Here is a 25862-nt window from a genome sequence, read left to right as displayed (position 1 = left end):
TAACAGGTCTTAATGAATGTAGTAGTTTTGCTATCATATTTTCTCCAAACAGTTCACTAGCCCATCTCGGAAGACAAGATGATGTCAATTGCAAAATAAACTATGTACTAAACAAAATGTAATTATGCAATTCACTTTAACAGATTTCAAAATCAGTTACTAAGAAAGGGAATCTTCCTTGATAAGAACCTGAAAGATTAGTTTTTAGAGCCTGAGAAACAGTACAACTGTCAGACACCCGGCATCCTTATTTTCAATCACTCAGTTACCTTACAGAGCTTCTGATACCGAGGAGAAGAAACTGCCATCCTTTGTAAACGATGCAACAAAACCACAACTTTCTGCAGAGACGTTCTCACCACAGCCATCATTTTAAGTTTACCACACTTCTGGAGACACCTCAGAATTTGCATTATAAATGAAGAGCAACGATCATTTCCTCCCGGTCACTGGACAATGATTTGTCAGTTCTCTGAGCATGCTCGTTTCCAGAAAGCATTTGAAAGATACAGAGGGTTAGGTTCTAGGAAAAAGGAGGCTGGTATTCCTTCAATTTCTCAATTTAAAAAACACAGACAAACGCCACAGAGAAAGCCCCCCAGCAGATGCTCACAGCCAGCACTTGCTCAGCCTGGCATGGCCAGAAATGAAGGAAGCTGTCGAGCAGCCAAGCGCTGCCGGCTGCGGGAGAGGAGTGCGCTCAGTAGCCAAAGAAGATATTAAGTGAAACATTAAAGCTGCAGATAGAAAGCAGACATCCCCTAGGAACAGGGATTCAACATATTACCACCACCACCACGGTGCATGCCTTGCAGCTGGTTTCTATTAAGAGAGTGGAGCATTCACCCTCTCTAAAGAGGGATACATTCACTATGGAAGAAATGCAGCTCTAGCTGTGCTCTGTGAATTAGTGAACAGGAGACCCTGTTATAAATCTTGAGAAGAGCAGAAGGGTACACCTGACTCTAATAACAACAGCCCATACATTAAGTGCTAAAAAATCACCCGCCAGACAGGTCTCAGCCCAAGATCACCTAAAACAAAACAACAACAACAATAAAGCAAAACAAAAAATACTTGTAGGGGTTATGTGACTAAGATGCCCTAAAAGCAGAGGGATCCAGTGGATTCGCATCTGCCTGCCTAGAAGGAAAGCCATTAAAAATGGAATAGGTTAGGATTTATCTAATTAAACAGCTAAGTTAATAAAAAATTAAAAGTCTGTAATTGACTACTGAACATTCCAAATTGCCACATTTCCCCTTAGACAGCATCTTCATGATCTCATTTTATTTGCCATAAAGCTGTTTTAATTTTATGAATAGGAAATATGAGGCCATAATTATATCATATAAAAACCCGGTACAGAATTTTGTGGTTTTATGTGTATATATACACACTTGAGACATATTCTCTACTGCAGCCTGAATATCATTACAAACATCAACTGGGGTAAAGTACTATCAGGAGATGCGCAAAATAACCCTGGATGATTAAATGACTGGGCCAAAGAGCACAGCCAGATATAGAACCCAGATGTTGCTCATTATCAGTGTCCTGCTCAAACTGGTAACTGGGCTAATGCTGCAATTTCACCTCTGTCTAATGTTGTCATGATTCTTTAAAAGAAATGCAGTATTTTCAAGTATTTGTTTTTCCTCCTTTACTTCATTTGTCTTTCTTAGTCCTTCATGTTAGAATGATTTAAAGTCCTATATTGTGTCTTACAGAACGGTGTTTATCAAGCAGCGTTTTGCCGACTTTATTGGGTCTTATAGAACTGTGTTTATCATGCAGTGTTCTGTGGACGCCTGCCTGTATCTTTTTTCCCTGTAGGTCCATACTGAGAATCTACACTGCCTCCCTCTGGTGAGGCTAACAATGTCACCATATCTGTGTAAAGGCAAAAGTGGAGAACATAGTCGAAGGATAGAATACAAAATGTTAAGGTATTTGGCAAATAGATAGAAATAGATTAGTGATTGTTCAGGGGAGAGGGAATTGGCCGGGAGGAATGGGAAATTGATAGTAAAGGGAAGGGGTTTCTTTTTGAGGAAATGAAAATGTTCTAACTTGATTGTGGTGATGATTGTACAACCGTGAACAGACTAGCAACAAATGAATTGTAAAATTTAAATGAATGAACCATATAGTATGTGAATTATATGCCAAGAAAGTTGTTATTAAATAAGTATGAAGCTATAATTCTTGTCCTACAACCAGCAGATGAAGTCCCCATGAGATAGGCATTCACCCCTCAAACACAGTGCTAAGCATGGAGCTGGGCATAGGAGAAAATCTAAAAAAATCTATAATCAAAGTCTGCACATACGAAACAAGAGGATGAAAATGAGGCTAAAAGCAAACATAGGAGATAAAAGTGTAATAATCATAAAATATAAATTGTTAGAGAGCAAAACCAGCCACCCACGACAACACCACTCCAGAAAGCAGGAACTCAGGATTTTACCCAGGAAAGAATCAGAGCATCTCAGTTAATTGGTAATGCCAAACGTACAGCTAAAATTTTTAAATATAATTAAAAGAATAACAATCTTTTAGAATATGAACATGCACATTAAGAATAAATGCATTTGAACTAATAAACTAGTTGGAAGTCAATAATGGGCTTTCACACAGAAGCAAAAAATAAAGTTTCTGCATCTTTGGCCAAATACTCTTATCTGAATACAGATTCACAGTGACAACTGCATATGAGGCATCTCCTCCTGGATGTTACTCCAATGCTTCATTTCAACAAAGCCAAAATGGATGAAATTTGCCATCCCCACACATTTCCCACTAACTTGCAACCCTGCCCTGACATTTTCTTCTATGTTCCCAGTCTTAGGCTCTAACACCACTTGGCAATCTGCCTTTCCCCTTCCTCAGTCTAGGTATACTATTGAGTCATTAGATCTACTACCCCTGCCATTGTCTCCTTTCTGGTCATTAACACCTGTAGCCTGGAGGGCTACATGAGTATCCTAACAGGCCTCTCTTCTGTCACTCTTGTCTAGTTCAAATCCATTCCTCATATCATCAGCTAAATTCCTATAAAGCAAAAATCCGATTGCATCACTCTTGTTACTATCCTTTATGACTTCTCTTCATTGCCACTGGGTTAAAATATAAATACTTGCATGGCATTTAAGACCCTCTATGAGCTGGACTGCTCAGTTCTCAAGGAGCTTGTCTCTCCTGCAGGTCTCCAAAGAATCGGCTTTTCTCTTGCCAAAAGGCCTCTGCTGGGGAATAAAACCTAACAGCCTTGCAGCAGGACGATGAAACATAGATACATAAATCCAAATCATCATCCATCCTTAACAGAATGGCATGTATCATAGCATACTCCCAAAAGTTAATCATCTTCCATGTGCTTTAGAACTATCCTTATCAAAATTCACCCAAGATTCACCTTAAACCGAACATAGAATAAACTGCTTTATCTTCATGAAATACTCCGAAGGCCTTGGATCTGGTTGTCACAAGACATGAAGCAAGTATAAACAGTGAATGTGTCAGCTAAGCAGTTCTACATACACATCCTGTGCATGCAGCACAGATACACAGAGCTCCTTATTCCATCTTCCTTAGTGCACAGAGACTGTGCACCACCACGGCCACCACCACCATCGCCGCCACCATGCCACCAGAATTTCTCTGCTATGATTGGCCATGCTTTTTACAGTCATTTTCTCAAACAAACATCTCTCCATTTCCAAACAAGTTTCTATTTTAAATGTCTGTTCACTCATACAAAAGGAGAATCATTAATATACAACACCATAAAAAATTAAAATTATACTGCCTCAGAAAAACTCAGTAAAAGGTAATGAATCTCTAACAATCATCTATCTATATGGTGCTGAAAATAAAACCATAGAATATTTTTTAAACAGAATGGAAAGAACACCTTAAGAGCATTTAATAATGAAGCAAGGGAGGAAAAAATCATGCAAATTACTGTAATATGAAACATTTTAAACATAAATGTACATATTTATCTTTAAACAAAGGAATTTTAGTAGACTCTTAGTAAATGTCCTCTTTATTACTTTCTACCAGCCAAAAGAGACTATTTTTAGCAACACTAAAGTAATAACATGTTATAATATATTTTATAAAGCATTATAATATATTTTAATATTTTTATCAGCAACCTTTCTTTCTTGATGCTGTTTGCCATAAGTAATCCTGTGCTTAGTTATTTTTATTTTGAAAGATTTTAAACATTTCTATTTACATTTGTCTTCCACTGTTTGAATATTCATTAACTATTGAGAAGAGTCTTAGCCATGGTAAGAATATATCCTAACACAAAACATGTCAGAAGACATTAAACTCTAGAATAGGCCTGTGTTTTGCTGATGGTCATTACCAGGGTTCATTTAAAGCCTCCTTTACTCATTGTGTATATACTGTTACCTACTCAAGCCTAGACAGCTATTGAAATTAAAACCATTGCATCAATTAACTGAACATTTATAGGGCAGGCTTTTTCTTGTTTAAATCATTAAAAAAAAAAAAAATCTAGCATCTACCCACACTTAGAGTCCTCTATGACCTCCTAAAATACAGATGATGACTGAATATTTTATCAATTAACATTTATAGTGACCTCATGAGGCTCGAAAGAGTGAGACAAAGGAACAGATTTAATTTTGATACTTGCCTGGTCACACTCATTACCAAGTCACAAATGTATTGTGCAAGGCATAAGAAACAAGCAGCAATGCATTTAAACAGAAATTTTCATCAAATGAATCTTAAGAACTCAATAGCAAAACATCATGAGTTTTCATGCACAGGGACAATTTATAAATAAGCTCATTCCAAAAAGATCTGTTTTTCAAATTGTGTAACTTTTCAGTGAAAATAATTTCAAACTTAAAGAAAAATTGTAAGAATCAGAGTAGTTCAAAGAAAGACTCTGTATCCTTCATCCAGATCCACACATTTGTTGATATTCTACAAAACAGTCTTTTTGATGTTTTAAGAGAAAAGAGTTCCTAAGAACGGATTTTAAAAAGGTATCAATGCTGAGTTTCATAACGGTGAGTCAAGGTACAAAGACAGCAGTCAATATTTACTTAGGATTTGCACACAGGGCACTGCGTAGGCAACAATATGGATAATATAATCTCTGCCCTTGAAGAACCATGTGATCAACTGGGATAGGAGGAGACATGCATCAAAAGACAATGGAGGTCGCGCGCGGTAGCTCAGGCCTGTAATCCCAGCACTGTGGGAGACCAAGGCAGGTGGATCACTTAAAGTCAGGAGTTTGAGACCAGCGTGGCCAATGTGGTGAAACTCCATCTCTACTAAAAATACAAAACCTAGCCGGGCATGGTGGAGCACACCTGTAATCCCAGCTACTCAGGTGGCTGAGGGATGAGAATCGCTTGAGCCCAGGAGGCAGAGGTAGTAGCAAGCTAAGATCGCACCACTACACTCCAGCCTGGGCGAAACAACAACAACAACAAAAGACAAAAGACAATGGAACACGTGTTCACAAGTATGTCAGAAATAATCATTGTCAAACTGATGTGAGAATGGCATGGTATAAAGTAATCAGATGTAATACTATGGTTGACAAGGAGACTTCCCCATTGAAACAGGTTTTTGTTTTGTTTTTTTGGGGAGTGGACAGAGTCTCGTTCTGCCACCCAGGTTGAAGTGCAGTGGCGCAATCTTGGCTCACTGCAACCTCCACCTCCTCAAGTATTCGCCTCAAGTATTACCTCAAGTAATTCGCATGCCTCAGCCTCCCAAGTAGCTGGGACTACAGGTCCAAGCCACCACACCTAGCTAATTTTTGTATTTTTAGTAGAGACGGGGTTTCGCCACGTTGGCCAGGCTGGTCTCGAACTCCTGACCTCAGGTGACCTATCCACCTTGGCCTCCCAAAGTGCTGGGATTACAGGAGTGAGGCACCGCACTCTGCCTGTATCAGATTTTGAACTGGAAGTTCAAGAGCACTGAAGCAGAACTACTTGAGGGCAGAAAAAGATTCAGACATATTTCATAAGATTCCTCATAATGTTAGTAAATGAAAAGTTTTATATTAGCACATTTTGTGTAGAAGAAATATTTGAACGTCAGACTACATATACAATCACAGTTATCAAGCTAATGACATAAAAGTAATACCATCAAGCCTAATATTCTTAGTTATAAACTAAGCCATAGAGCTTTTGCAGCTTTTTATTAAGTATGTACAATAAATGGAGAAAGAAACAACTTCACATTAAGGGAAAATGCCCCTATAATTTAGGATTCAATAAAGCTAACTGTAATAGGGCTTAAAATGACAAAAAGCAGAATAGCTGTGAGCCTCTAACTCTAAATAAACACTTATTACTTCCATAAAACAAGGTGGGCTTTTTCCCTCTAATATTAAGTAAAAAGATCTGATAGAGCTTATTTCCAGAAACCAATTATTCACAGGAGAGCACAGATTTCGTCAGAGAATAAAGTGACAACCTCACCTTTTCAGGGTAATACATTTGCATGCAGAGGGATCAAAAGTGCACAGGACAGACACAAGTACTGGTGTGGTTTCCCATGCACTTACCTGCATCTGCTGTTTGAGTTCCCTGGCCAAGATACTATCCTGAAGAGCATTCTCCCGGTGAGAGGCATCTGCAAGCACATTCACTGTGGTCTCTGCTTCTTGGATCCACTTTAGGAAGTTTTCCAGATCTCCGCGAGAGGCCTGCACCGTCCTCCACTCAGCCTCCAAGGCATTCTGTCTGTCAGCAATGCTGAAAGTAACGATATGACAGCACGGCTCCATTACTTACAGTAGTGACATCCCATATCACACATCCCTAAATAAAAAACTAACAGGCAGCCCCCAAAGGACCTTTTATTCAAGTCACCATAGGTATTTGGGAGATTTATTTGTATGTGTGTCTTGAATAATCCTTAGTGGAGGGGTCATGTGAATTCTGAGAAGAGTGAAAGGGGGAGAGCCATAAATATATTAAAATCACATCCATATCATAAAATAATTATAACTACATTTTACAGCTCATAATTTTAAGTTAAATTATTCCCCCATATGTTGTAGGTCAATACAAAAGGCAACTGTATTCATCCAGTCACTGAATCCTACCACTCCTTTAAGTATGAAATATTCATACAGTCAGTGACTGTCAATGCAATTGCCTTTTGTGTTGACTTACATAAAGACAATATCAACAAATATTCATACAGTCAGTGGCTAAATGAATTCTAGGAAGAAATGAAATCTGAAGAAATATTTAAGACAAAATAAAAATAATTGAAACAGCTGACTTTATATATTTTAAACAATTCATATCAATACAAGTTGGTTTCTTATTTAGTAATATTTAGAATGCATTGGACAAATGAGCTTCTATAAACCCTTCATTAAATCTACCTCAAAATTAGAACACAGAGCTATCCTGGAGTTATATGAGCTAAGAGATACACACACCTGTAAATTCAACATTTAAAACTTTATATTCTTCAGAGCTCTATAATAAGAAAATAACTCAATTTTTAAAATTAGTATTAATCATTTCACTCCTAGGTATTTAATTCCAAGAGAACTGGAACATATTTCCACAGAAAAACTTGTACACAAATGTCTATAGCAGCATTATCTATAATGGCCAACTAGTAGAATTAACCTAAATTCAGAGAGAAATTAATAAACAAAATACACTATATCTATACATAGAATATTATTCACCCATAAAAAGGGATGAAGTACTGACACATGCTACCATATGGATGAACCTTCAAAACGCTATGTTAAGTGAAAGAAGCCAGACACAAAGGGCCACATATGGTGAAATTCCATTTACATGAAATTTCCAAAATAGGTAAATTCATAGAGAGAAAGTAAATTAGGTGTTGCCTAGGATGGCACAGTGGAGGACAATGGAGGCTGACTACTAATGGTATGGAGTTTCTTTGGAGGATGATAAATTTTCTGAAATTAAGAGTAGTGGTTGTTGCCCAACATGGTGAATATACTAAAAATCACTGATGAAGTATGTGATACAGCAGTGCCCCCTTATCTGTAGGGGATACATTTCAAGATCCCCAGTGAACGTCTGAAATCACACATAGTACCAAACCTTATATAGACCATGTTTTTTCCCATACATCATACCTATTTTTGCATTATAAATTAGGCACAGTAAAACACTGATGATAATAACTAATAATAAAATAGAACAATCATAACAATACACTGTGTAAAACTTCTGTCAATGTGATCTCCCTCTTTCTCAAGATTTGTTTTTGTATACACCACAGGTAACTGAAACCACAGCAAGCAAAACCACAGATAAGAGGGAACTACTGTATACAAATTGTATCACAGTAAAACTCAGCATATCTAATGGACTTTATTTACATGTATTTTTTTCTCTCTGTCCATCTACTCATCCATCCATCCATCTGTCCTTCTATCTGTATATATACATAGAGGGAGAAATGTCTGGAATATTAACTTAATATTCAAACAATTATTTTTGGGTGCTGGAATTTAAGTTGGTTTTCTTTCCTATTTGTACTTTTTGGCATTTTTTAAATTTTATAATGATGCAGTATCTTTTTAAACATATCATTTTAAAAAATGGACAAAAGATTTAAACCTATACATGACCATACAAGATGTTTTGATGACAAATAAGCAAATGAAAATATGCTCAGCACATTAATCATTAGAGAAATGTAAATTCAAATCACAATGAGACATTGTTTCACATTAAAACGGCTTTAAGAAAATGACTATACCAAGGATTGGCAGGAATGTGGAGTAACTGCAACTCTCATACATCGCAGGTAAAAGTACAGCCATTTTGAAAAACAGCTGGCAGTTTGTTATAAAATTAACCACACATTAGTGATACAACTCAGCAATCTTACCCCTAGGTATTTATCCAAAGAAACAAAAACACATGTCTAGATGGGGCACAGTGGCTCATGCCTGTAGTCCCAGCACTTTGGGAGGCCAAGGCAGGCAGATTACTTGAGGTCAGGAGTTCAAGACCAGCCTGGACAACATAGTGAAATTTCTTCTCCACTAAAAATACAAAAATTAGGTGGGTGTGGTGGGGCATGCCTGTAATCCCAGCTACTCGGGAGGCTGAGGCAATAAGAATTGCTTGAACTCAGGAGGCAGAGATTGCAGTGAGCCAAGATTGTGCCACTGCTCTCCAGTCTGGGCGACAGAGTAAGACTATCTCACAGACAAACAAACAAACAAACAAAAAACCCACCATATGTCTATATAAAATCTGTATGCCAGCAAATATAGCAGCGTTATTGGTAATGGCCCCAAACTGAAAACAACCCAAATGCCAACTGGTATTATATACAGATAGACAAAGTTTGGTACAGGGATACAATGGAATACTATTCCACAGTAAAAATAAGCAAACTACTGATACATGCAACAATACGCATGGAATCTCACATGCATTCTGCTAAGTCAAAGAAGTCAGACATAAAAGACTACATACTAACATTCTGTTTATATGACATTCTTGAATGTCATCAACTTCATCCTAGCGCTTACTTCTTAACCTGCAGAATCAATTCAAATTGCCTCACCTGGAATTTAATTTCCTCCATAATTGATCCCAGTTTACTTCTCCAACTTTATCCCCTAGTTTTCTTCAATACTCTGTTTAGGTAATAGTGGTGTGCTCCTTTTTCTCTAGAATATTCTTACTACTGTGTCCACACGAAAATGTTATATCCATATAAAAATGTCCTGCTGACCCTCTCCATTTATCGTAATCCTACCACAATCCTACCACTCCTTTAAAGGTTAAGGACTACCTCTTCCAGAACATTCCATCCCAGTTAGGTTTCCTTGTCATGAGTTCATAAAAGGTCAATAATCCTCTTCGAACAACAATTATTCACACGGATCCTGGAAAAAGGCCTTGAATGATGATCTTGTTTCATTCTTAAATTGTATTTTAACTACATTACAGTTTTCGTATTTTTCCACCCATTCTATAAACTCTCTTTCAGCAGAACTTTTTATACCTTCATATTCCTGAATCCTAGTTATACAAGTATTTACAGAATGACAATCTTTCTATAATATTATTTTATTTTATTTTATTTTTGACACAGAATCTTGCTCTGTCACCCAGGCTGGAGTGCAGTGGTGCGATCTCAGCTCACTGCAACCTCTACCTCCCCAGTTCAAGTAATTCTCCTGCCTCAGCCTCCCAGGTAGCTGGGATTATTGGTGCCTACCACCACACCTGGCTAATTTTTGTATTTTTTTAATAGAGACAGGATTTCACCATGCTGCCCAGCCTGGTCTCAAACTGTTGACCTCAGGCGATTGGTCCGCCTTGGCCTCCCAAACTTCTGGAACTACAGGCATGCACCACCATGCCCAACAGATTTTTGTATTTTTTTTTTTAGTAGAGATAGGGTTTCACCACGTTGGCCAGGCTGGTCTTGAACTCCTGACCTCAAGTGATGTGTCTGCCTCAGCCTTCCAAAGTACCGGCATTACAGGCTGAGCCACCATGCCCAGCCATGCTATGTCTTTAAAATTAGCTCCTACACTTAAACAAATTTACAAGAAAAAATCAAACTACCACATCAAAAAGTGGTTGAAGGATATGAACAGACGTTTCTCAAAAGAAAACATTTATGTGACCAACAAACATATGAAAAAAAGCTCATCATCGCTGGTCATTAGAGAAATGCAAATCAAAACCACAATGAGATACCATCTCACACCAGGTAGAATGTGATCATTAAAAAGTCACGAAATAACAGATGCTGGAGAGGATGTGGAGAAATAGGAACGCTTTTACACTGTCGGTGGGAGTGTAAATTAGTTCAACCATTGTGGAAGACAGTGTGGTGATTCCTCAAGGATCTAGAACCAGAAACACCATTTGACCCAGTGATCCCATTACTGGAAATATACCCAAAATATTATAAATCATTCTACTATAAAGACACATGCACATGTATGTTTACTGTAGCACTATTTACAACCCAAATGCCCATCAATGACAGACTGGATAAAGAAAATGTGACCCATATACACCATGGAATACTATGCAGCCATAAAAAAGAATGAGTTCATGTCCTTTGCAGGGGCATGGATGAAGCTGGAAACCATCATTCTCAGCAAAATAACACAGGAACAGAAAACTAAACACTGCATGTTCTCACTCCTAAGTGGGAGTTGAACAATGAGAAGGGGCTCTCCTGTTAATGGTGAGAGGAGATCACAGAAAAGACGGTGTGAATCCAAACTGGAGCAGGTATGGGCTGCCTTCAGCATTGCCACCACTCTGTATTCCTGTTTTAACATGACAAAACTTACAAAGGAACACTCAGACAAAATCAGGAAATCGCCCCAAAGAAGAAAACAAATAAACCAAAAAACAAAACAAAACAAAAAGACAAAAACAAACAAATAACACAAAACATCCATGAGATCCAAGAAGCAGAGATTGTAAAGTAGGAGCAAAGCAAATACCCAGCATGATGGCTGTGTAGCAGGCCTAGAAAGCATGTCTCCAGAAGAGACGTCACCAAGGAACAATATTAGAAGTGATAGCCTGCTTAATGCGATTGGCATTGTGGAAAATTGTACTGTCAGGTCACTGGAAAATGTGGGAGCATTAGCAATAGGTGCAAAGAAAATTAGGCATATAAAAATAAGGCAATTATTAATTTCAGGTAAAACAAACACATAGGAAACAAAATTATAGTAAACCTCAGTTTTCAGTTGGTAATAATGTTTAGACAGAGAAAATAACGTCAACACTTCATATTTATTTATCTAAAATTCCATGATGAAGCTGGGAAAAGAACAGTGGCATCCCTAAGCAACTTCCTATGTATTTACCAAAATAGGATGTCAGCAGACAATGTCTAATACTGAAGAACTGAAAGATGATGGCATACTCATCTTATTTAGAATATGGAAATGCAAAAGGTAAAGAGAATAGTTGCCTCTAGGAAGGGCACTGCGGTGAGTCGAGGGAAAAGAACTATATTCTGTTATAAACCTTTCACTGCTTAGTGGTTGTTGTTGGGGTTTTTTTGTTTTTTTGTTTTTTTGTTTTTTGTTTTGTAATCATAGGTGAATACTTTTTTAATTTTTAAAATTTAGAAGTTACTCACTAGAATTTCAGTGGTTGTTGGGGCTGATGTTTTATCATTCCCCAAACCCTGTCTATATTTTCTATTTTTAAAACATCAACAGAAAAAACATTAAGAATAGCCAAATGAAGGCTGTACTAAAAAAGGCACTAGAAAACAAAGATTAGAGGAGTGCACATGTGCAATCAATCCACTACGAACAGGTGATTCTCCTTTAAGAACATTCAATATATAACATTTAGTCATTAAAAAAAATTTACTAAGGTCAAACACCTTCATTTCCCATAATCAGAATTCTGTTTTATTATTTAAAAATATTCATATGCACATAATAGGTTATATGGCAACAGCTAATGTAAAAAGACATCATTACAGAATAATTATATTAAACCCTGAGAATGTCCAAACTAGGGAAGAGGATGTAAATGTCTAAGAACCCTAAGGGTAAAGGCAAAGGATTCTCTTTATATAAGAGTAAGAGATACTTAGATACCTAGCAAGTATAAAGAACCAGGTTAGGAGGGGAGGTGGGCAGCCTAAGGTCATGCTTCAAAGGAAAACTGAGCTAAGAAGACCATGAGCACTTGGCCTCAGACGGTATTCCACTGGGTAGAGTAATTCCAGCAGCACACTTTGGTCACCAGTGGAACATTCTCAATCCAGAAGCTAGAGCACCTATTGACAAATTATCTACTGATCATCAGTGGGAAAAGAGATACTACTTTAAAAATATTCACTTTGTAGGATACTTTCCTTTCAGAAAAACAAATTTTAGTTGTTCTGGAAAAGATGTCTACTTTGTTGGTTAAAAAATATGGATTTTGGATTAAGGTAGACAAAGCTCCATTGCTCACTAGCCACAAGCGCGTGGGCAGGGATTGTCTTCATCATCCCTAAACTCTGCCTGATACACAGGTTTTCCGTGATCTGACTCTGGCTCACCTCCCCAGCAGGCATCGCCCCACTTCACACTTCATGTGTTATTTATCTACAAAAATGAACCAATTATTAGTACTCTGAGAGGTCACTGCCTCTGTCACATCCAGAACTCTACATTTTACTTTTTTTACCTTAAATATCCTCCTGCTCCTCTCCTCCAGCCTCCACTAATTTTCCCCGTCCCACCTGGTTAACTTCTACTGACCCTCCAGACCTGGATGCAAACACTTTCCAAAACCATGGTACCTTCCCCAAGGCATCCCATAGTTTCCCCTACCATAGCTGTTGGTGTTTCATCGCTGCTATCATAAATAACCACAAACTTTGTGGTATAAAGCAATACAAGTTTATTGTCTTACAGTTTTGTAGGCTAGTGATCAACATGGGTCTCCATTAGACTAAAATCAAGTTATCAGCAGGGCTGCATTTATTTTTGGAGGGTCTAGGGATGAATCCGGTTTCTCTTCTTTTCCAACTTCTAGAGGTTGCCACATTCCTTGACTCGTAGCCACTTCCTCCACCTTCAAATCCAGCAACAGCAGGTGAAGTCCTCACATCACATCTCTCTGAACCACTCTTCTGCTGCCTCCTCCACATTTTTTTTTTTTGACACAGAGTTTCACTCTGTCGCCCAGGCTAGAATGCAGTGGCGCAATCTCCGCCATTCTCCTGCCTCAGCCTCCTGATTAACTGGGACTACAGGCACCCGCCACCATGCCCAGCTAATTTTTGTGTGTGTGTGTGTGTGTGTGTTTTTAGTAGAGACGGGGTTTCACTGTGTTAGCCAGGATGGTCTCGATCTCCTGACCTCGTGATCTGCCCACCTAGGCCTCCCAAAGTGCTGGGATTACAGGCGTGAGCCACCAGGTCCAGCCCGCCTCCTCCACTTTCAAGGACTCCTGGGATGAAATGGGGCTCACCCAGAAAATTCAGAATAATCTCTTTGGGGGCCACTTTTCTGCCTTCCTCATTGTATCTCTGATCATGACGGTAAGCAAATATCTTCTTGCCTGTTTAAAGCTGTTGTTCGTCAATGCATCCGGCATATGTAGGACCAGGACCTACCTACAGTAGCAACTCAACAAGTATTTATTGAATACACTTATACAGCCATAGGAATAACATCTCCATATTGCGGCAATATTTTCAGGAGAAAATGAGGTATACACACATAAATGTATCAAGATATAGTGAATACTCAATAAATATTTTCCCTAACCTCATGTATGAATTTGGCGAAATACTACGAAATTATTTTTGCTTATTGAATGCAAATGTGAAATTTAATGATAAGTGTCCTGGAATTTTTTTAATGCCTACATAGTTGGTATCAAATTTTTATCATAAACTTAATCAACTAATAAACATAATGACCATACTAAAAGTCAAGCCCTACTTACAGCAGTTCAAATTGACTTCATATTATTCTGATGAATATACATGTTTAAATTTAAAATCATAGTTTATACATGTTATTTTATATTCTGATTTTTGAAATTAATATAATTTATAAAAATTTCTAATAGACTATAGCTCAGTTGTTTCCTCCACCTCCAGTTTATTTTTTCTTACTTTTAAAAATTAGATCCTAGGCTAGAGTACAGTATACTCAATATTACAAGATTTTTAATCTATTTTCAAGGAATTTCACATGATTTATTATAATATCATAAGTCAATAAAATCACTGAAATTAGAGTCTCAGGAACATGTATTCATACTTTATTACACAGGCTAATCTACTACCTTTAATGCCATTTGTACACTGCTCTCAGAAGACAATGACCTAATTCTATCACCTCCACCATTTACTAGCTGTATGGCTTGGGATAAATCATTTCAAATCTCCAATTTATCTTTTTCATCCTTAAAATAAGGGGCTTGTACTGGATCAGCAAATGACCCATTTCAAAATCTCCAGAGATCCTTTTAAAACTACATAATCCATTACAGGAATTACAAAACCTACTAGAAATGTTCCTCCACTCTCACCTCCATCCCTAGTTTCAAATTCAGCTTCATTAAGAATCGCTGCATGTAAATGAAACGTGACTGACAGGAATAGATGAGTAGTGTGCCGATCGCAAAAAAGGTTGGGAAGCATTAACACAGAAGAGTTCTAAGATCACATCCAGCACTGAACTTGCATTCATTTATGATTCTCGATGTAGATTTCATATTTGGCAGTTCTGACTGTTACGTCTCAAGAAAGATCAGAACACAGCTAGAGGACGTATTGAGAAAAGTAACGAGATAATACAAGGGAAGGAATACTGTTAAAGGAAAAGAAATGGTTTTAAGCTTAGGAATTTGTGGCTAGAAGATAAAGGTAAAGAAAAATTTTTAAAACTTTTGTTAAATATACAAATCACAAAGTAAAAAAAACCTAAAGATACAACACTTTAAGTTTAGAAGGGTAACATTAGCAGAAATATTTTTTTTTACTTCAAACAGAAGAAGTAACAGACTATAAAAGTCTTTACTGCAAGAAATGATACCAACTAAAAATATAATTAGCTTCCCATAAAAGATTTAAGGATATCCATGGGTGACAGATTTATAATAGTTTACATTAAAGGGAAGTAGGATATTTTTTAAAATGTAAACTCTTAGCTTTTTAAAGATATTTTTGTAATAAAAGCAGCTATGATACCCTATAGCCTACAGTCATTTTGTAACATAATAAAACATGATATACCTGCCTTTTTAAAATGTTATTTTAAAGATGTTAAATAATACTTGATATTTTAAGCTACAAGATATATTATTTAATCAATTATGCATTTACTTATAATTGGTCAAAAGAGTATTTGAACGTGAGTAGGTATGTCTCTCTTTTTAAGGAGTTTAATGAAAAGATCATCTTAGGAAAACCATCGATGTGTGTTGCCAAATTTTGGTGTGCTCAAAAGGTGACCTTTACATTAGTATAAGATTTAAATACATTTATCTCTTTTAGAATGAAAAACAGTAGCATCAGTAGTTTGAGTGGCAGGTAGAAAACTTAATATGAAACAATTCTTTAAACTTTTCAATGAGCACCTTCACAAGGGAATTTTGTTCTTTCAAATAATTCTCACCTGGGAAATTAACATTAAAGCATGCTATGGGAAAAATGCAGTTGAAATGAAGAATCAGGCACTGCAGGTATTTCCAAAGATCTATGGTCTTTTAGTGACCAATCCTGGTTACGTAGAGGATAGATCGTCATCATATTTGAAAATTCGCTGCATGGGACTCAAGGAGACCCCGTCTTAAGCTGCTAACCCCCATTGACAGCCCCACCACAATGCCCTGCAGCTACCCCATGATCCCTGCCCACAGCCCTGCGAATCCAAAGGAGCATCTCTCCTGGGGCTGTGATTGTCAGGAAATAAATAGTCAAGACCACAGAGTCATTTCCTTGAGAGGAATTCCCTCACCACATCCTATTTCCTTTTTAGCTAAGTCACTACCAGATATTTGGTCTTTATTAGTCAATGAGTATTGAACCGTAACTCCAATACCTTCCCCAGTCTGTGCCAATACACTCCCCCAACCCTTCTTCCACCATGCTCTAGAGCTCCTCTTCTACGATCAGCAGACTCTACTGTATCTTCCATCTCCTTTTTGTCTTCACTGAAACCAGTTTCCTTAGGGCCATTATTTCTCCTGCAAACTTCTTGTTTTTTCCAGAGTCTGGTTCTGTCACCAAGGCTGGAGTGCAGTGGTGTGATCACAGGTCACTGCAACCTCCACCTACCACCTAAGCCTCCCTAGTAGCTGGGACTACAGGCATGTGTCACCACGCCCAGCTAATTTTTGTATTTTTTGTAGAGATGAGGTTTTGCCATATTGTCCAGGCTAGTCTGGAACTCCTGGACTCAAGTGATCCACCTGCCTTGGACTCCCAAAGTGCTGGATTACAGACGTCAGCCACTGCATGGGGTCTCCTGCAAAATTTTCATGAAGTTTTTTCCTTTTTCTCTCAGATCCTTTATGCCTCAGTCTGAGGAGTTGGCATAAGGGTCGTCCCTGCTCCCCACTGCTACCTCCAGGTTATTGTTTACCCATCTTCCAGGCAAAATCCTGCTGTGGAAAGTAAAACACATGTATCCCCTATGTTCCTATACTGAGTTTCAGGTTCAGGGGCACTGTATATATTTATAAAGGTTGACCACTGCCTCAATGAGGAAGTGAAGTTTGAAATCCAATTCAAGATCTGTTTGCCAAGCCACAGCTCCAGTGAGGGATGGCACCACCCAGAGAAAGGGACACATGAGACACCATTATGGACCAGAGGCAATCCTGTTCTCTCATTTCCAAAGATCTTACTCTTCCCTGCTCCATCTTTCTCCCACTTCCATCTGCATTCTTCTTCATTGCCTCATTGGGCAGATGAATCCTATAAAGAGCAGTTCAACAGGGCTACCTTTCCTTACATTTAATAATATAAACCACAAATAGGCACTCATTACTGCCCAGAAATACTATAAATTTACCCTAGGAAACTCTCCATCCCACTCACAAAGATCTGATCTTACACCCAATCCTCTCTCTTCCAACTTCTCTTAGTCCCACCTCCAACCTCACTGACAACGTGCTTGATGGATCATAAAGCTCAGTTCTTGCATGAAGAACCTTTCGTTTTCCACCACTAATGGTCTAGTTCACCTACATCTAAACTCATCTTCTCGTTGCCTTTTCTGGTCATAATGAAAGGTGCATTCCAGTTCTTACCAAACCCAGTTCTCTAAATCTCACTTTCTTATCTTCTCAAAGCCTTCTTGTCCTCCTTTCTTTGTCCCCTCTATGTTTGATCACCAGTCTCTCATCTAGTGGGTCATTCTCATAAGCACACGAACATGATTTACTATAATCCATTTTAACAGAAAAGTCAATCAACTCTCTTTACCCTACAGTCCCCACACTAAGTACTACCAAATCTCTCTGTCCCTCTTCACACAAACTTCTCTAAAGTTGTTTCCACAAACTGTTTCTACTTCTTCACCTTCATCTCACTATCTAGCTTCTGGCCGTTTTACTTCCTCCAAATTGCTCTTTCCAAAATCACCAGGAATGTCCAAGCTGTCGAATTCCCAAAATCGTGTACTGTGTCATCTTATTTGATGATTCAGCCCAATTCAACCCAGTAGAACATTCTTTCTTAGACACATTCCCCTATCTCCATTTCCTCTAAGAGATATTCTCCTCCCTCTATTTCTGAACGTGACAAATCTGCAATTTTTTTTTCCACTTCATTGGAAATTTTTTCTGAGACCCTTTTGCTCTTTTCTCCTTTTTTGCTCAATCACCAAACCCTAGGCCTTACGGACTCAGTCAGGCATGCCCTTCTCATCTTCATCTTCACTCCCTCCCTGGTGATCTCACCCAGTCCCACATGTTCAACCTCCAATGTGAATGCTGAGAACTCTCAATTCATATCTGAGGTCTAGAACGTCTGAGTTCCAGATATATATACATAATTGCCTATTTAACTTATATACTTAGATATCTAACAGGCATCTCAAACTTACCATAACCCAACTTATAATTTTTGTTCTTCCAAAACTCCTGCATCCTTTCCCAATTCAGTGAATTGTACTACTGCTCATCCTTTTACAAAATTCCATCTTGGATTGTTTCCAAGCCCTTAAGGCATATATCTAATCCACCAAAATGTCTTTTCTACTTCCATAGCATATCGCAAATCTACCATCTTCTTTACATCATTACTGGCAAACAATAGCCACGGGGACCACCATGTCCCAGCTGGACCACAGCCATCACTTCCTTTCTGGTCTTCCCAATTATTCTACTATACCCACTAGCAACCTATTCTCCATATAAGATCCAGAGAGATTAAATTTTAATATATACACATCAGACAGTGTCACTCCCTTCCTTAACAATTCCAATAAGTTTCTATTGTACTTTTAATATCCAAACTCCTTCCCATGTGATATGATTAGGTTTTGTACACACACCCAAATCTCACCTTGAATTATAACCCCTATATCCCATGTGTCAAGGAAGAGACCAGGTGGACATAATTGGATCATGGGGATGGTTTCCCCCATGTTGTTCTAGTGATAATGAGTAAGTTTTCACAAGATCTAACAGTTTTATAAGGGGCTCTTCCCCCTTCACTCAGCAATTCTCTTCCTGCTGCCTTGTGAAGAAGGTGCCTTGCTTTCCCTTCACCTTCTGCCATGATTGTAAGTTTCCTGAGGTCTCCCCAGCCATGCCGAACTGTAAGTCAATTAAAACACTTTCCTTTATAAATTACCCAGTCTCAGGCAGTTCTTTATGACAGTATGAAAATGGACTAATATACCATGTCTTACAAAGTTCAGCATGATCTGGCCTCTGCCTTCCTCTCCTACCGCATCTCAAGCTCTTACCATCATATTCATTATATTGCAACCACATGCTATGCTCTTTCCTGCCTCATGACTTTTGTATTTGCTGTTCACTCATTTTCTTCAGATGGTTCCTTCTTAGCCTTCAGAACCAGTTCAAATGCCACCAAGTTATGCTTTCTAAATTTGCCTCAGTTAAGCCCCTCTCTTACATAGCACCTCTTTAATTTCTCTCGCCTCCAAAACAATCTCCTATAATTATGTATTATGTTCTTATTTACCACTTATGTACATTGCATGGCTCCTCCTAAGCAATGTAAGCTTCCTGGGAGCAGGAACACGGTGTATTTATGGTTGAATCTTTAGGGCTGGTCACAGAGCTTGGCAAATAGGAAGCTAAATAAATACTTGTTTAACTAGTTGATTAATCAATGAATGGAAAAAGAAACAAATGAAAACAAAGACAAAGACTGTGGGCATTGTTTCTGTGGGCATTGGCTCTTTAGTTTGTTTGATATGGAGCTAAATGTGCTGAGAAAATATCTGCATGCTTGAGTTTGATATTTACAAAATGAAAATACTAACATTCATAGGCATTTATCACAAAGACATTGTTGGCGATTGTTTTTAAAAAAAGTAATAAAATGATACTTGAGATATTAAAACAACATAACAGAAGAGGAAAATATAGAAGACTATAATTTTTATACTTCTCTTTTTGGCCAGCTTTATTCCCAACTTGGAAGGGAAAACTAAAAATCAAATGCTAGCAGAGAAAACAAACAAGTTGAAAAATAAAGGTGATTTTCAGGGAAAGAAGTAAGCTTCCGAGAGGATAAATCAAGTTGACTGACCCAAATCTCCGAACCTCATAGTTTGGGACATGCTAGGAGGATAAGGCTACCTGTACTTTTCACCTAAGCCCATTCATTCGGGAACAACAGCTGCTACAGCATTCGTTTTAAGAGCTTGAAGGTTGAGCCTGGCTGTTATCAGGCCTTATGAAACAATCCCAATATGAGTATCTTCTATTGATGACTGTTAAAAAGAACTGACCAAATTGGACAAAGAATAATTGCTGAAAAAAGCTTCATTTTTATTAATCTATAGGGACAATAAACATCATTACTGAAAAAGTAATAACATATAATAGAAGCTTCCAAATATACAACAAAATTAATTGGAAAATCAATCAAAATTAAATTTTTGAAACTTAACCTGTTTTCAGAACAGTTACAAAATCAATCTTTAGTATACACAATTTTTAAATAACCTTTTGAAAACTATATACACTCCACATGTCTAGCTGGCCATTATTAACTAATAAACATTAATGAGAAAGACAATACCATTTCAAAAGAAGAAAATAAAGTTATCTTACTGGATAAATCTGTATTTGTGCCTCCCACATTAAATAATTGTGTCTTATGAACAGACACTTCTCAAAAGAGGACATTTATGTGACCAAGCATATGAAAAAAAGCTCAACACCACTGAGCATTACAGAAATGCAAATCAAAACCACAATGGGATACCATTTCATGCTAGTCAGAATGGTAATTATTAAAAATGGTAATTATTAAAAAGTCAAGAAACAACAGATATTCGTGAAGCTGTGGAGAAATAGGAAGGCTTTTATGCTGTTGGTGAGAATGTTAATTAATTCAACTGTTGTGGAAGACAGTGTGGCATTCCTCAAAGACCTAACAATAGAACTACCATTCAACCCACCAATCCTATTACTGGGTATATACCCACAGGAATATAAATCATTCTATTATAAAGGCACATGTACGTGTGTGTTCACTGCAGCACTGTTCACAATAGCTAAGACATGGAATCAACCCAAATACCTATCAATGATGGGCTGGATAAAGAAAATGTGGTACCTACATACCATGGAATATTATACAGCCATAAAAAGGAATGAGATCATGTCCTTTGCTGGGACATAGATGGAACTGGAAGCCATTATCCTCAGCAAACTAATGCAGGAACGGAAAACCAAACACCGCATGTTCTCACTTATAAATGTGAGCTGAACAATCAGAACACATGGACCCAGGGAGGGGACCGTAGGGAGGGAGCAGGAGAAGGGAGAGCATCAGGATATATAGCTAATGAATGCTGGACTTACTACCTAGGTAATAGGTTGATAGATGCAGCAAACCACCACAGCACACATTTACCTATGTCATAAACCTGCATGTCCTGCACATGTATCCTGGAACATAAAAAATAAAATAAAATAAAATAAATAAAATCATTTTAAAAAAATTGTGTCTTTTTACATTCTGTACCTTTCCTTCCCAGGATGGTTGATTTTTGCTTTGGCAGAAAATGCTTAATTGCAAGGTAAATTCAGCAACTGTGATAATTCTGCAAACCAAGGAAACTACATTTTTTAAGAAATTTTATGTGTTAACAAAGTTTTAGAATATCTATACTGCACTCAGAAAAGCAGACAATCAAGTATTTTATCATTAATTAAAGTAGAAAGAGTTTGAAATGACTATGAACAAACAACTGACTCAACCTTCTGCTAATTTAACCACAGAAAGTACGGTGCATGTGGCTAAAAGCAGTGGATTTATCAGAAAGGCATATGAAAGAGCAGATGATGACAGTTTGGGCAACTTTTTCTTAAGTATAGACTACCTACTAAGAACTTTTACACATAACTTTTGATATCACAATAACCCTACATATTAGACATGTTCTCCACTTTAGAATCAAGGAAATGGAGATTCAGTGAGTTGAAATAACTTCCTACAAGTTAGCACAAAAGGCAAGTGCATAAGATGGGCTTTTAACCAAGGATTGCCCCATATTCCTTACATTCTGTGCTTTCTGTTCTACCTGTACCAACCTAGAAATACCTTAACATAGGCAAGGTAAAATGTGACTTCATGAGATAAGGACAAGGAGAAAAAGACAGAGTAATTAGTGATTTCTAAGAAATTGTTTATAGCACACAGCTATGCTGTCTCATTTCCTCTACAATACTTCAGTGTAGATAACTGTGTGTGCATATACATGGGTGTGCATATATATACACATACCTGTATATACATGCATGTGCAAACACATCTATACACACATAGTTATACATGTGTGAATACGTGTGTGTGTGTTATAGAATGTTATTTTGGCCCTGGAGTACCAAAATATATACAGCTAAAATAGCATTTCAGACCCAAATCAGGCATCAACACTGACTGTGCTATAAACACATTTCAACAATCACTATCTCAACAGGCACTAGAAAATTTGTTAATTAGCATTAAGAGATGGAAGGAAAAAAAAGTTATAAGTAAAAAAAGTAGTGGTCAGGATATATAGATTAGTTAGAAACATTAGAGACAGGCCTATTGTACAAAGAATCCAAAAAATCAGGATTCAGTTGTGTTTCAGAATTAAGATTTTTTTGAACATTAGAATACTAATATTATGAAAGTAACTATATTAACTACTACTCCTGAACAGGGTCTGGGGAAGCAATCAAACACATTAATATTTCTGCAGCAAGGAACAAGGCCATTCACACTAATCAGAATAAATAAAGACTTTAATAAATACCCGCATGGCAATTCAAAGCTTTCTGTTATCAAAGCTGTTTTTAGATTTTGGCATTGTAGATAAGGGACTGTGGACTTAAAATTGTGAATAGCCAAATTATTTAGGCTAACTGCAATTTATACAAAACATTTCCTTTGAAAGATGATATTGAACTTCACACATTATGCTGCACAGTATTCCATGTGCAAGTATAACAACCCTTCACCCCTCCAGAATTTGGCTGACAATGATGTATATACAGAATAGGCTGGAAGATAAGAGGGCAGCCATGGTAAAAAGGCCTCTCAGCAGCCATTAGACAGGGTGTGATGGCCATGTACTGGAGTGCATTACATTATGCATAAAAAAGGTCCATATCTTTCATCTGATATGGCTTCTAAACTCAACACAGATAAGAATCAGTAAGCGGAATTATAGACAGAACTGAGAGGCGGGTACACAAAGCAGTCACCAAGAATGTCAGCAAAGGCTGACAGTCTGATTGAAAGAAGAAAAATGAAACTGTTTTTAGAGATGATAAGAGCCTGACTTGCCAGTCAAGCTTGAATTCCAATCCCAGCTCTGCCATTATAAGCTGTGTGGTCTTGAGTGATTCCTTAACTTCTCTGTACTTCAGTTTATTCATCAACACAGGACTGATGAAAATGCTACCTCTCTCCTGCGGTTGTCGTGAAGATTAAATGAAATGATGTGTGTGAAGAGCTTAGTACAGTGCCTGCCAATGAGATGATACTCAAAATTCATATGCACAAAACAAAGCCCCAAATCTCACAAAGTATAGCAGCCTGAATAAATTTACTGCCAATTCTTCAGAACTCAGAGCATGAAGAGTATTACCATTTAGCATAGAAAAATATCATCCTGACTGTGTTGCATGACTTTGAACATGTCATTTAACTTCTCTGAGTCTAACAACATTAGATTAGACCATGTATTCTCAGCAGAGGTAATAAATGGTTATTTCTTTTCAGGGGGAGGGTGAAAAAAATGTACTCTTTTTATATATAAAGCACAACCATACAGTACACAGTATATCATGGTATTAAAATTTCATGGGGGAGATGAGTCTACAAAGGCTCCTTAGGGAAGCAATAATGTAAGGAAAGGTTGAGAAATACTGGTTCGGAAGCACTCTAAGGTCACTTATATCCATCAAAGTTCTTTAATTCTATCTTTGCAACAATAATACCAAGAATTAAAAAAAAAAAAGTTAAATATACATTCACAAGCTTTAAGAAGGCAAAGAAAGATTTATATATTCTACAAAGATGTCCATCTAAAATAGTTAAAAATTTAAATATCACTGTATTTAAAAGAGAAAACTCTCTTTACATATAGAAGCCCTAGTTGTCATTCGTGAAGGGATCCTATGAGCCAGTTTTGCTCTGTTTTCCCTGCTTTATAGATAACAATATATCTAAATCATGTCTAAATATTAATATAATTACTTATTTCCCCCACCACCAAATGCAAAGAAAAACAATAAGACAACCACTTGTAACTCCAAAGCAACTGGAACATTGTGATTGTCTTAGCTATGATAAATGAAAAATCGCCTTGCAATATAATTCATTTTTAATTGCCTCTTCCATCTAATCCAACTACTGCTGTAGGCCGTCTTAAAATATTTACAAAGTAGAAGCAAAGAAAAAAAAAAAAAAAAGAATTGGAGGTTCTAAATAAACCAGGCCACACATTCCTAAGGGATCAATTTTTTGTTAAGTTACAGGGAAAACAAGTCCTAACTCTTGTACATGGAACTTTTGGAAACACAAAGATAAAGTATATTTAAGGACTATATCTCTTAAGGTTAAAGCTGTTTTTAATTCACCTTCTTCCCCGCGTGAGTTATGATATCTTTACTATATCCAAATAACCTATTATAATAAAAGAGAAAAGTAAAATGTTAGAAAGACCAATATTATACTCACTCTGCTTTAACCACTTGCGAAGTTTTGTCTTTGCTAACCCAATCTTATTTTCTCCAGTATCCTAGGTGTATCTAACAACACATTCAACCTCACATTCTGCCCTCACAACTCTCTTCTTCGAGTTTTCAGAGCTTCAGAGATTGTAACTAAAAATAACATTCTGGAAATGTATAAAACTTCTCCATGTCAAAATGTTATTAAATGCTTGGTCATAGTTTATTATCAGGAATATATCAGGAATATAAAGTGCTCTAATACCCATTGTATTCATGGCAAAATAGATGTGTTTTGATACCAAACTGGTTTTAAGACACTTGCATTTTAATAGATAACGATGCACGTGATTTCACTTAGACACAAGCATTCCCAGTACTATATTCATGATGTAAATATCTTTTTTTACTAGTGATGAATATAAATACGCAATCTTAAAGAGATACTAATCACTGTTTATAGTTTCTCAAATTCTAGGTGTTCAAGTGACAGAAAATTCTCTTGTAAACACATATTCTATTTTGGGCTGTTCCAAATACTCTGACTAGACAAAGTAATGGGAAAAAAGATAGTAAATTAACTAAAACCCTAAATGCACATAGATTATTTCAGGGGTTTAGTGTTGGGTCCATGTGTGTCTGGTCCTCAACTTAGGATGCCCCACCCAAATAGCACACTATTACAATTACCTTTAGGGATACTATTACCCTGATGCATCTGTAAACACCTGCACTCCTTACATTCAGTGTACTACAAAGTGTATTCCAAATAATACCAAGAGTATAAGATAATCAGAGCACGTAATCATTGGCAAGGTTTAGGCTGATTAAAAAAAACAAAAAAAACAAAACTCCATTGTAAAAATTCAAAGACGTATTGTATAAACATACATTCTGAACTAAGTATGATAATACTAACTCAGCACATCACAATATAAA

The 25862-nt window shown here is 37.2% G+C and overlaps 1 protein-coding gene across 9 annotated transcripts in view; it reads right to left on the bottom strand.

The window, feature by feature from the left end:
- The window catches only part of LOC105465799 (utrophin), a 579736-nt gene that overhangs the window by 284372 nt on the left and 269502 nt on the right, over nucleotides 1-25862 (bottom strand). For 8 of the 9 annotated variants that reach the window (XM_071096556.1, XM_071096557.1, XM_071096560.1 and 5 more), the window contains one exon: nucleotides 6581-6770. In XM_071096556.1, the coding sequence (XP_070952657.1) occupies nucleotides 6581-6770 (190 nt within the window). Of the gene's footprint in view, nucleotides 1-269; nucleotides 3902-6580; nucleotides 6771-25862 lie in introns of those variants that run through there. The other variant, XM_071096562.1, reaches the window with a different exon arrangement.

The sequence above is a fragment of the Macaca nemestrina genome, chromosome 5 (genome assembly GCF_043159975.1).
Source record: "Macaca nemestrina isolate mMacNem1 chromosome 5, mMacNem.hap1, whole genome shotgun sequence".
Lineage (NCBI taxonomy): Eukaryota > Metazoa > Chordata > Mammalia > Primates > Cercopithecidae > Macaca > Macaca nemestrina.
The sequence above is the reverse complement of the archived record's forward strand: the minus strand, read 5'-3'. Positions and strand labels throughout refer to the sequence as shown.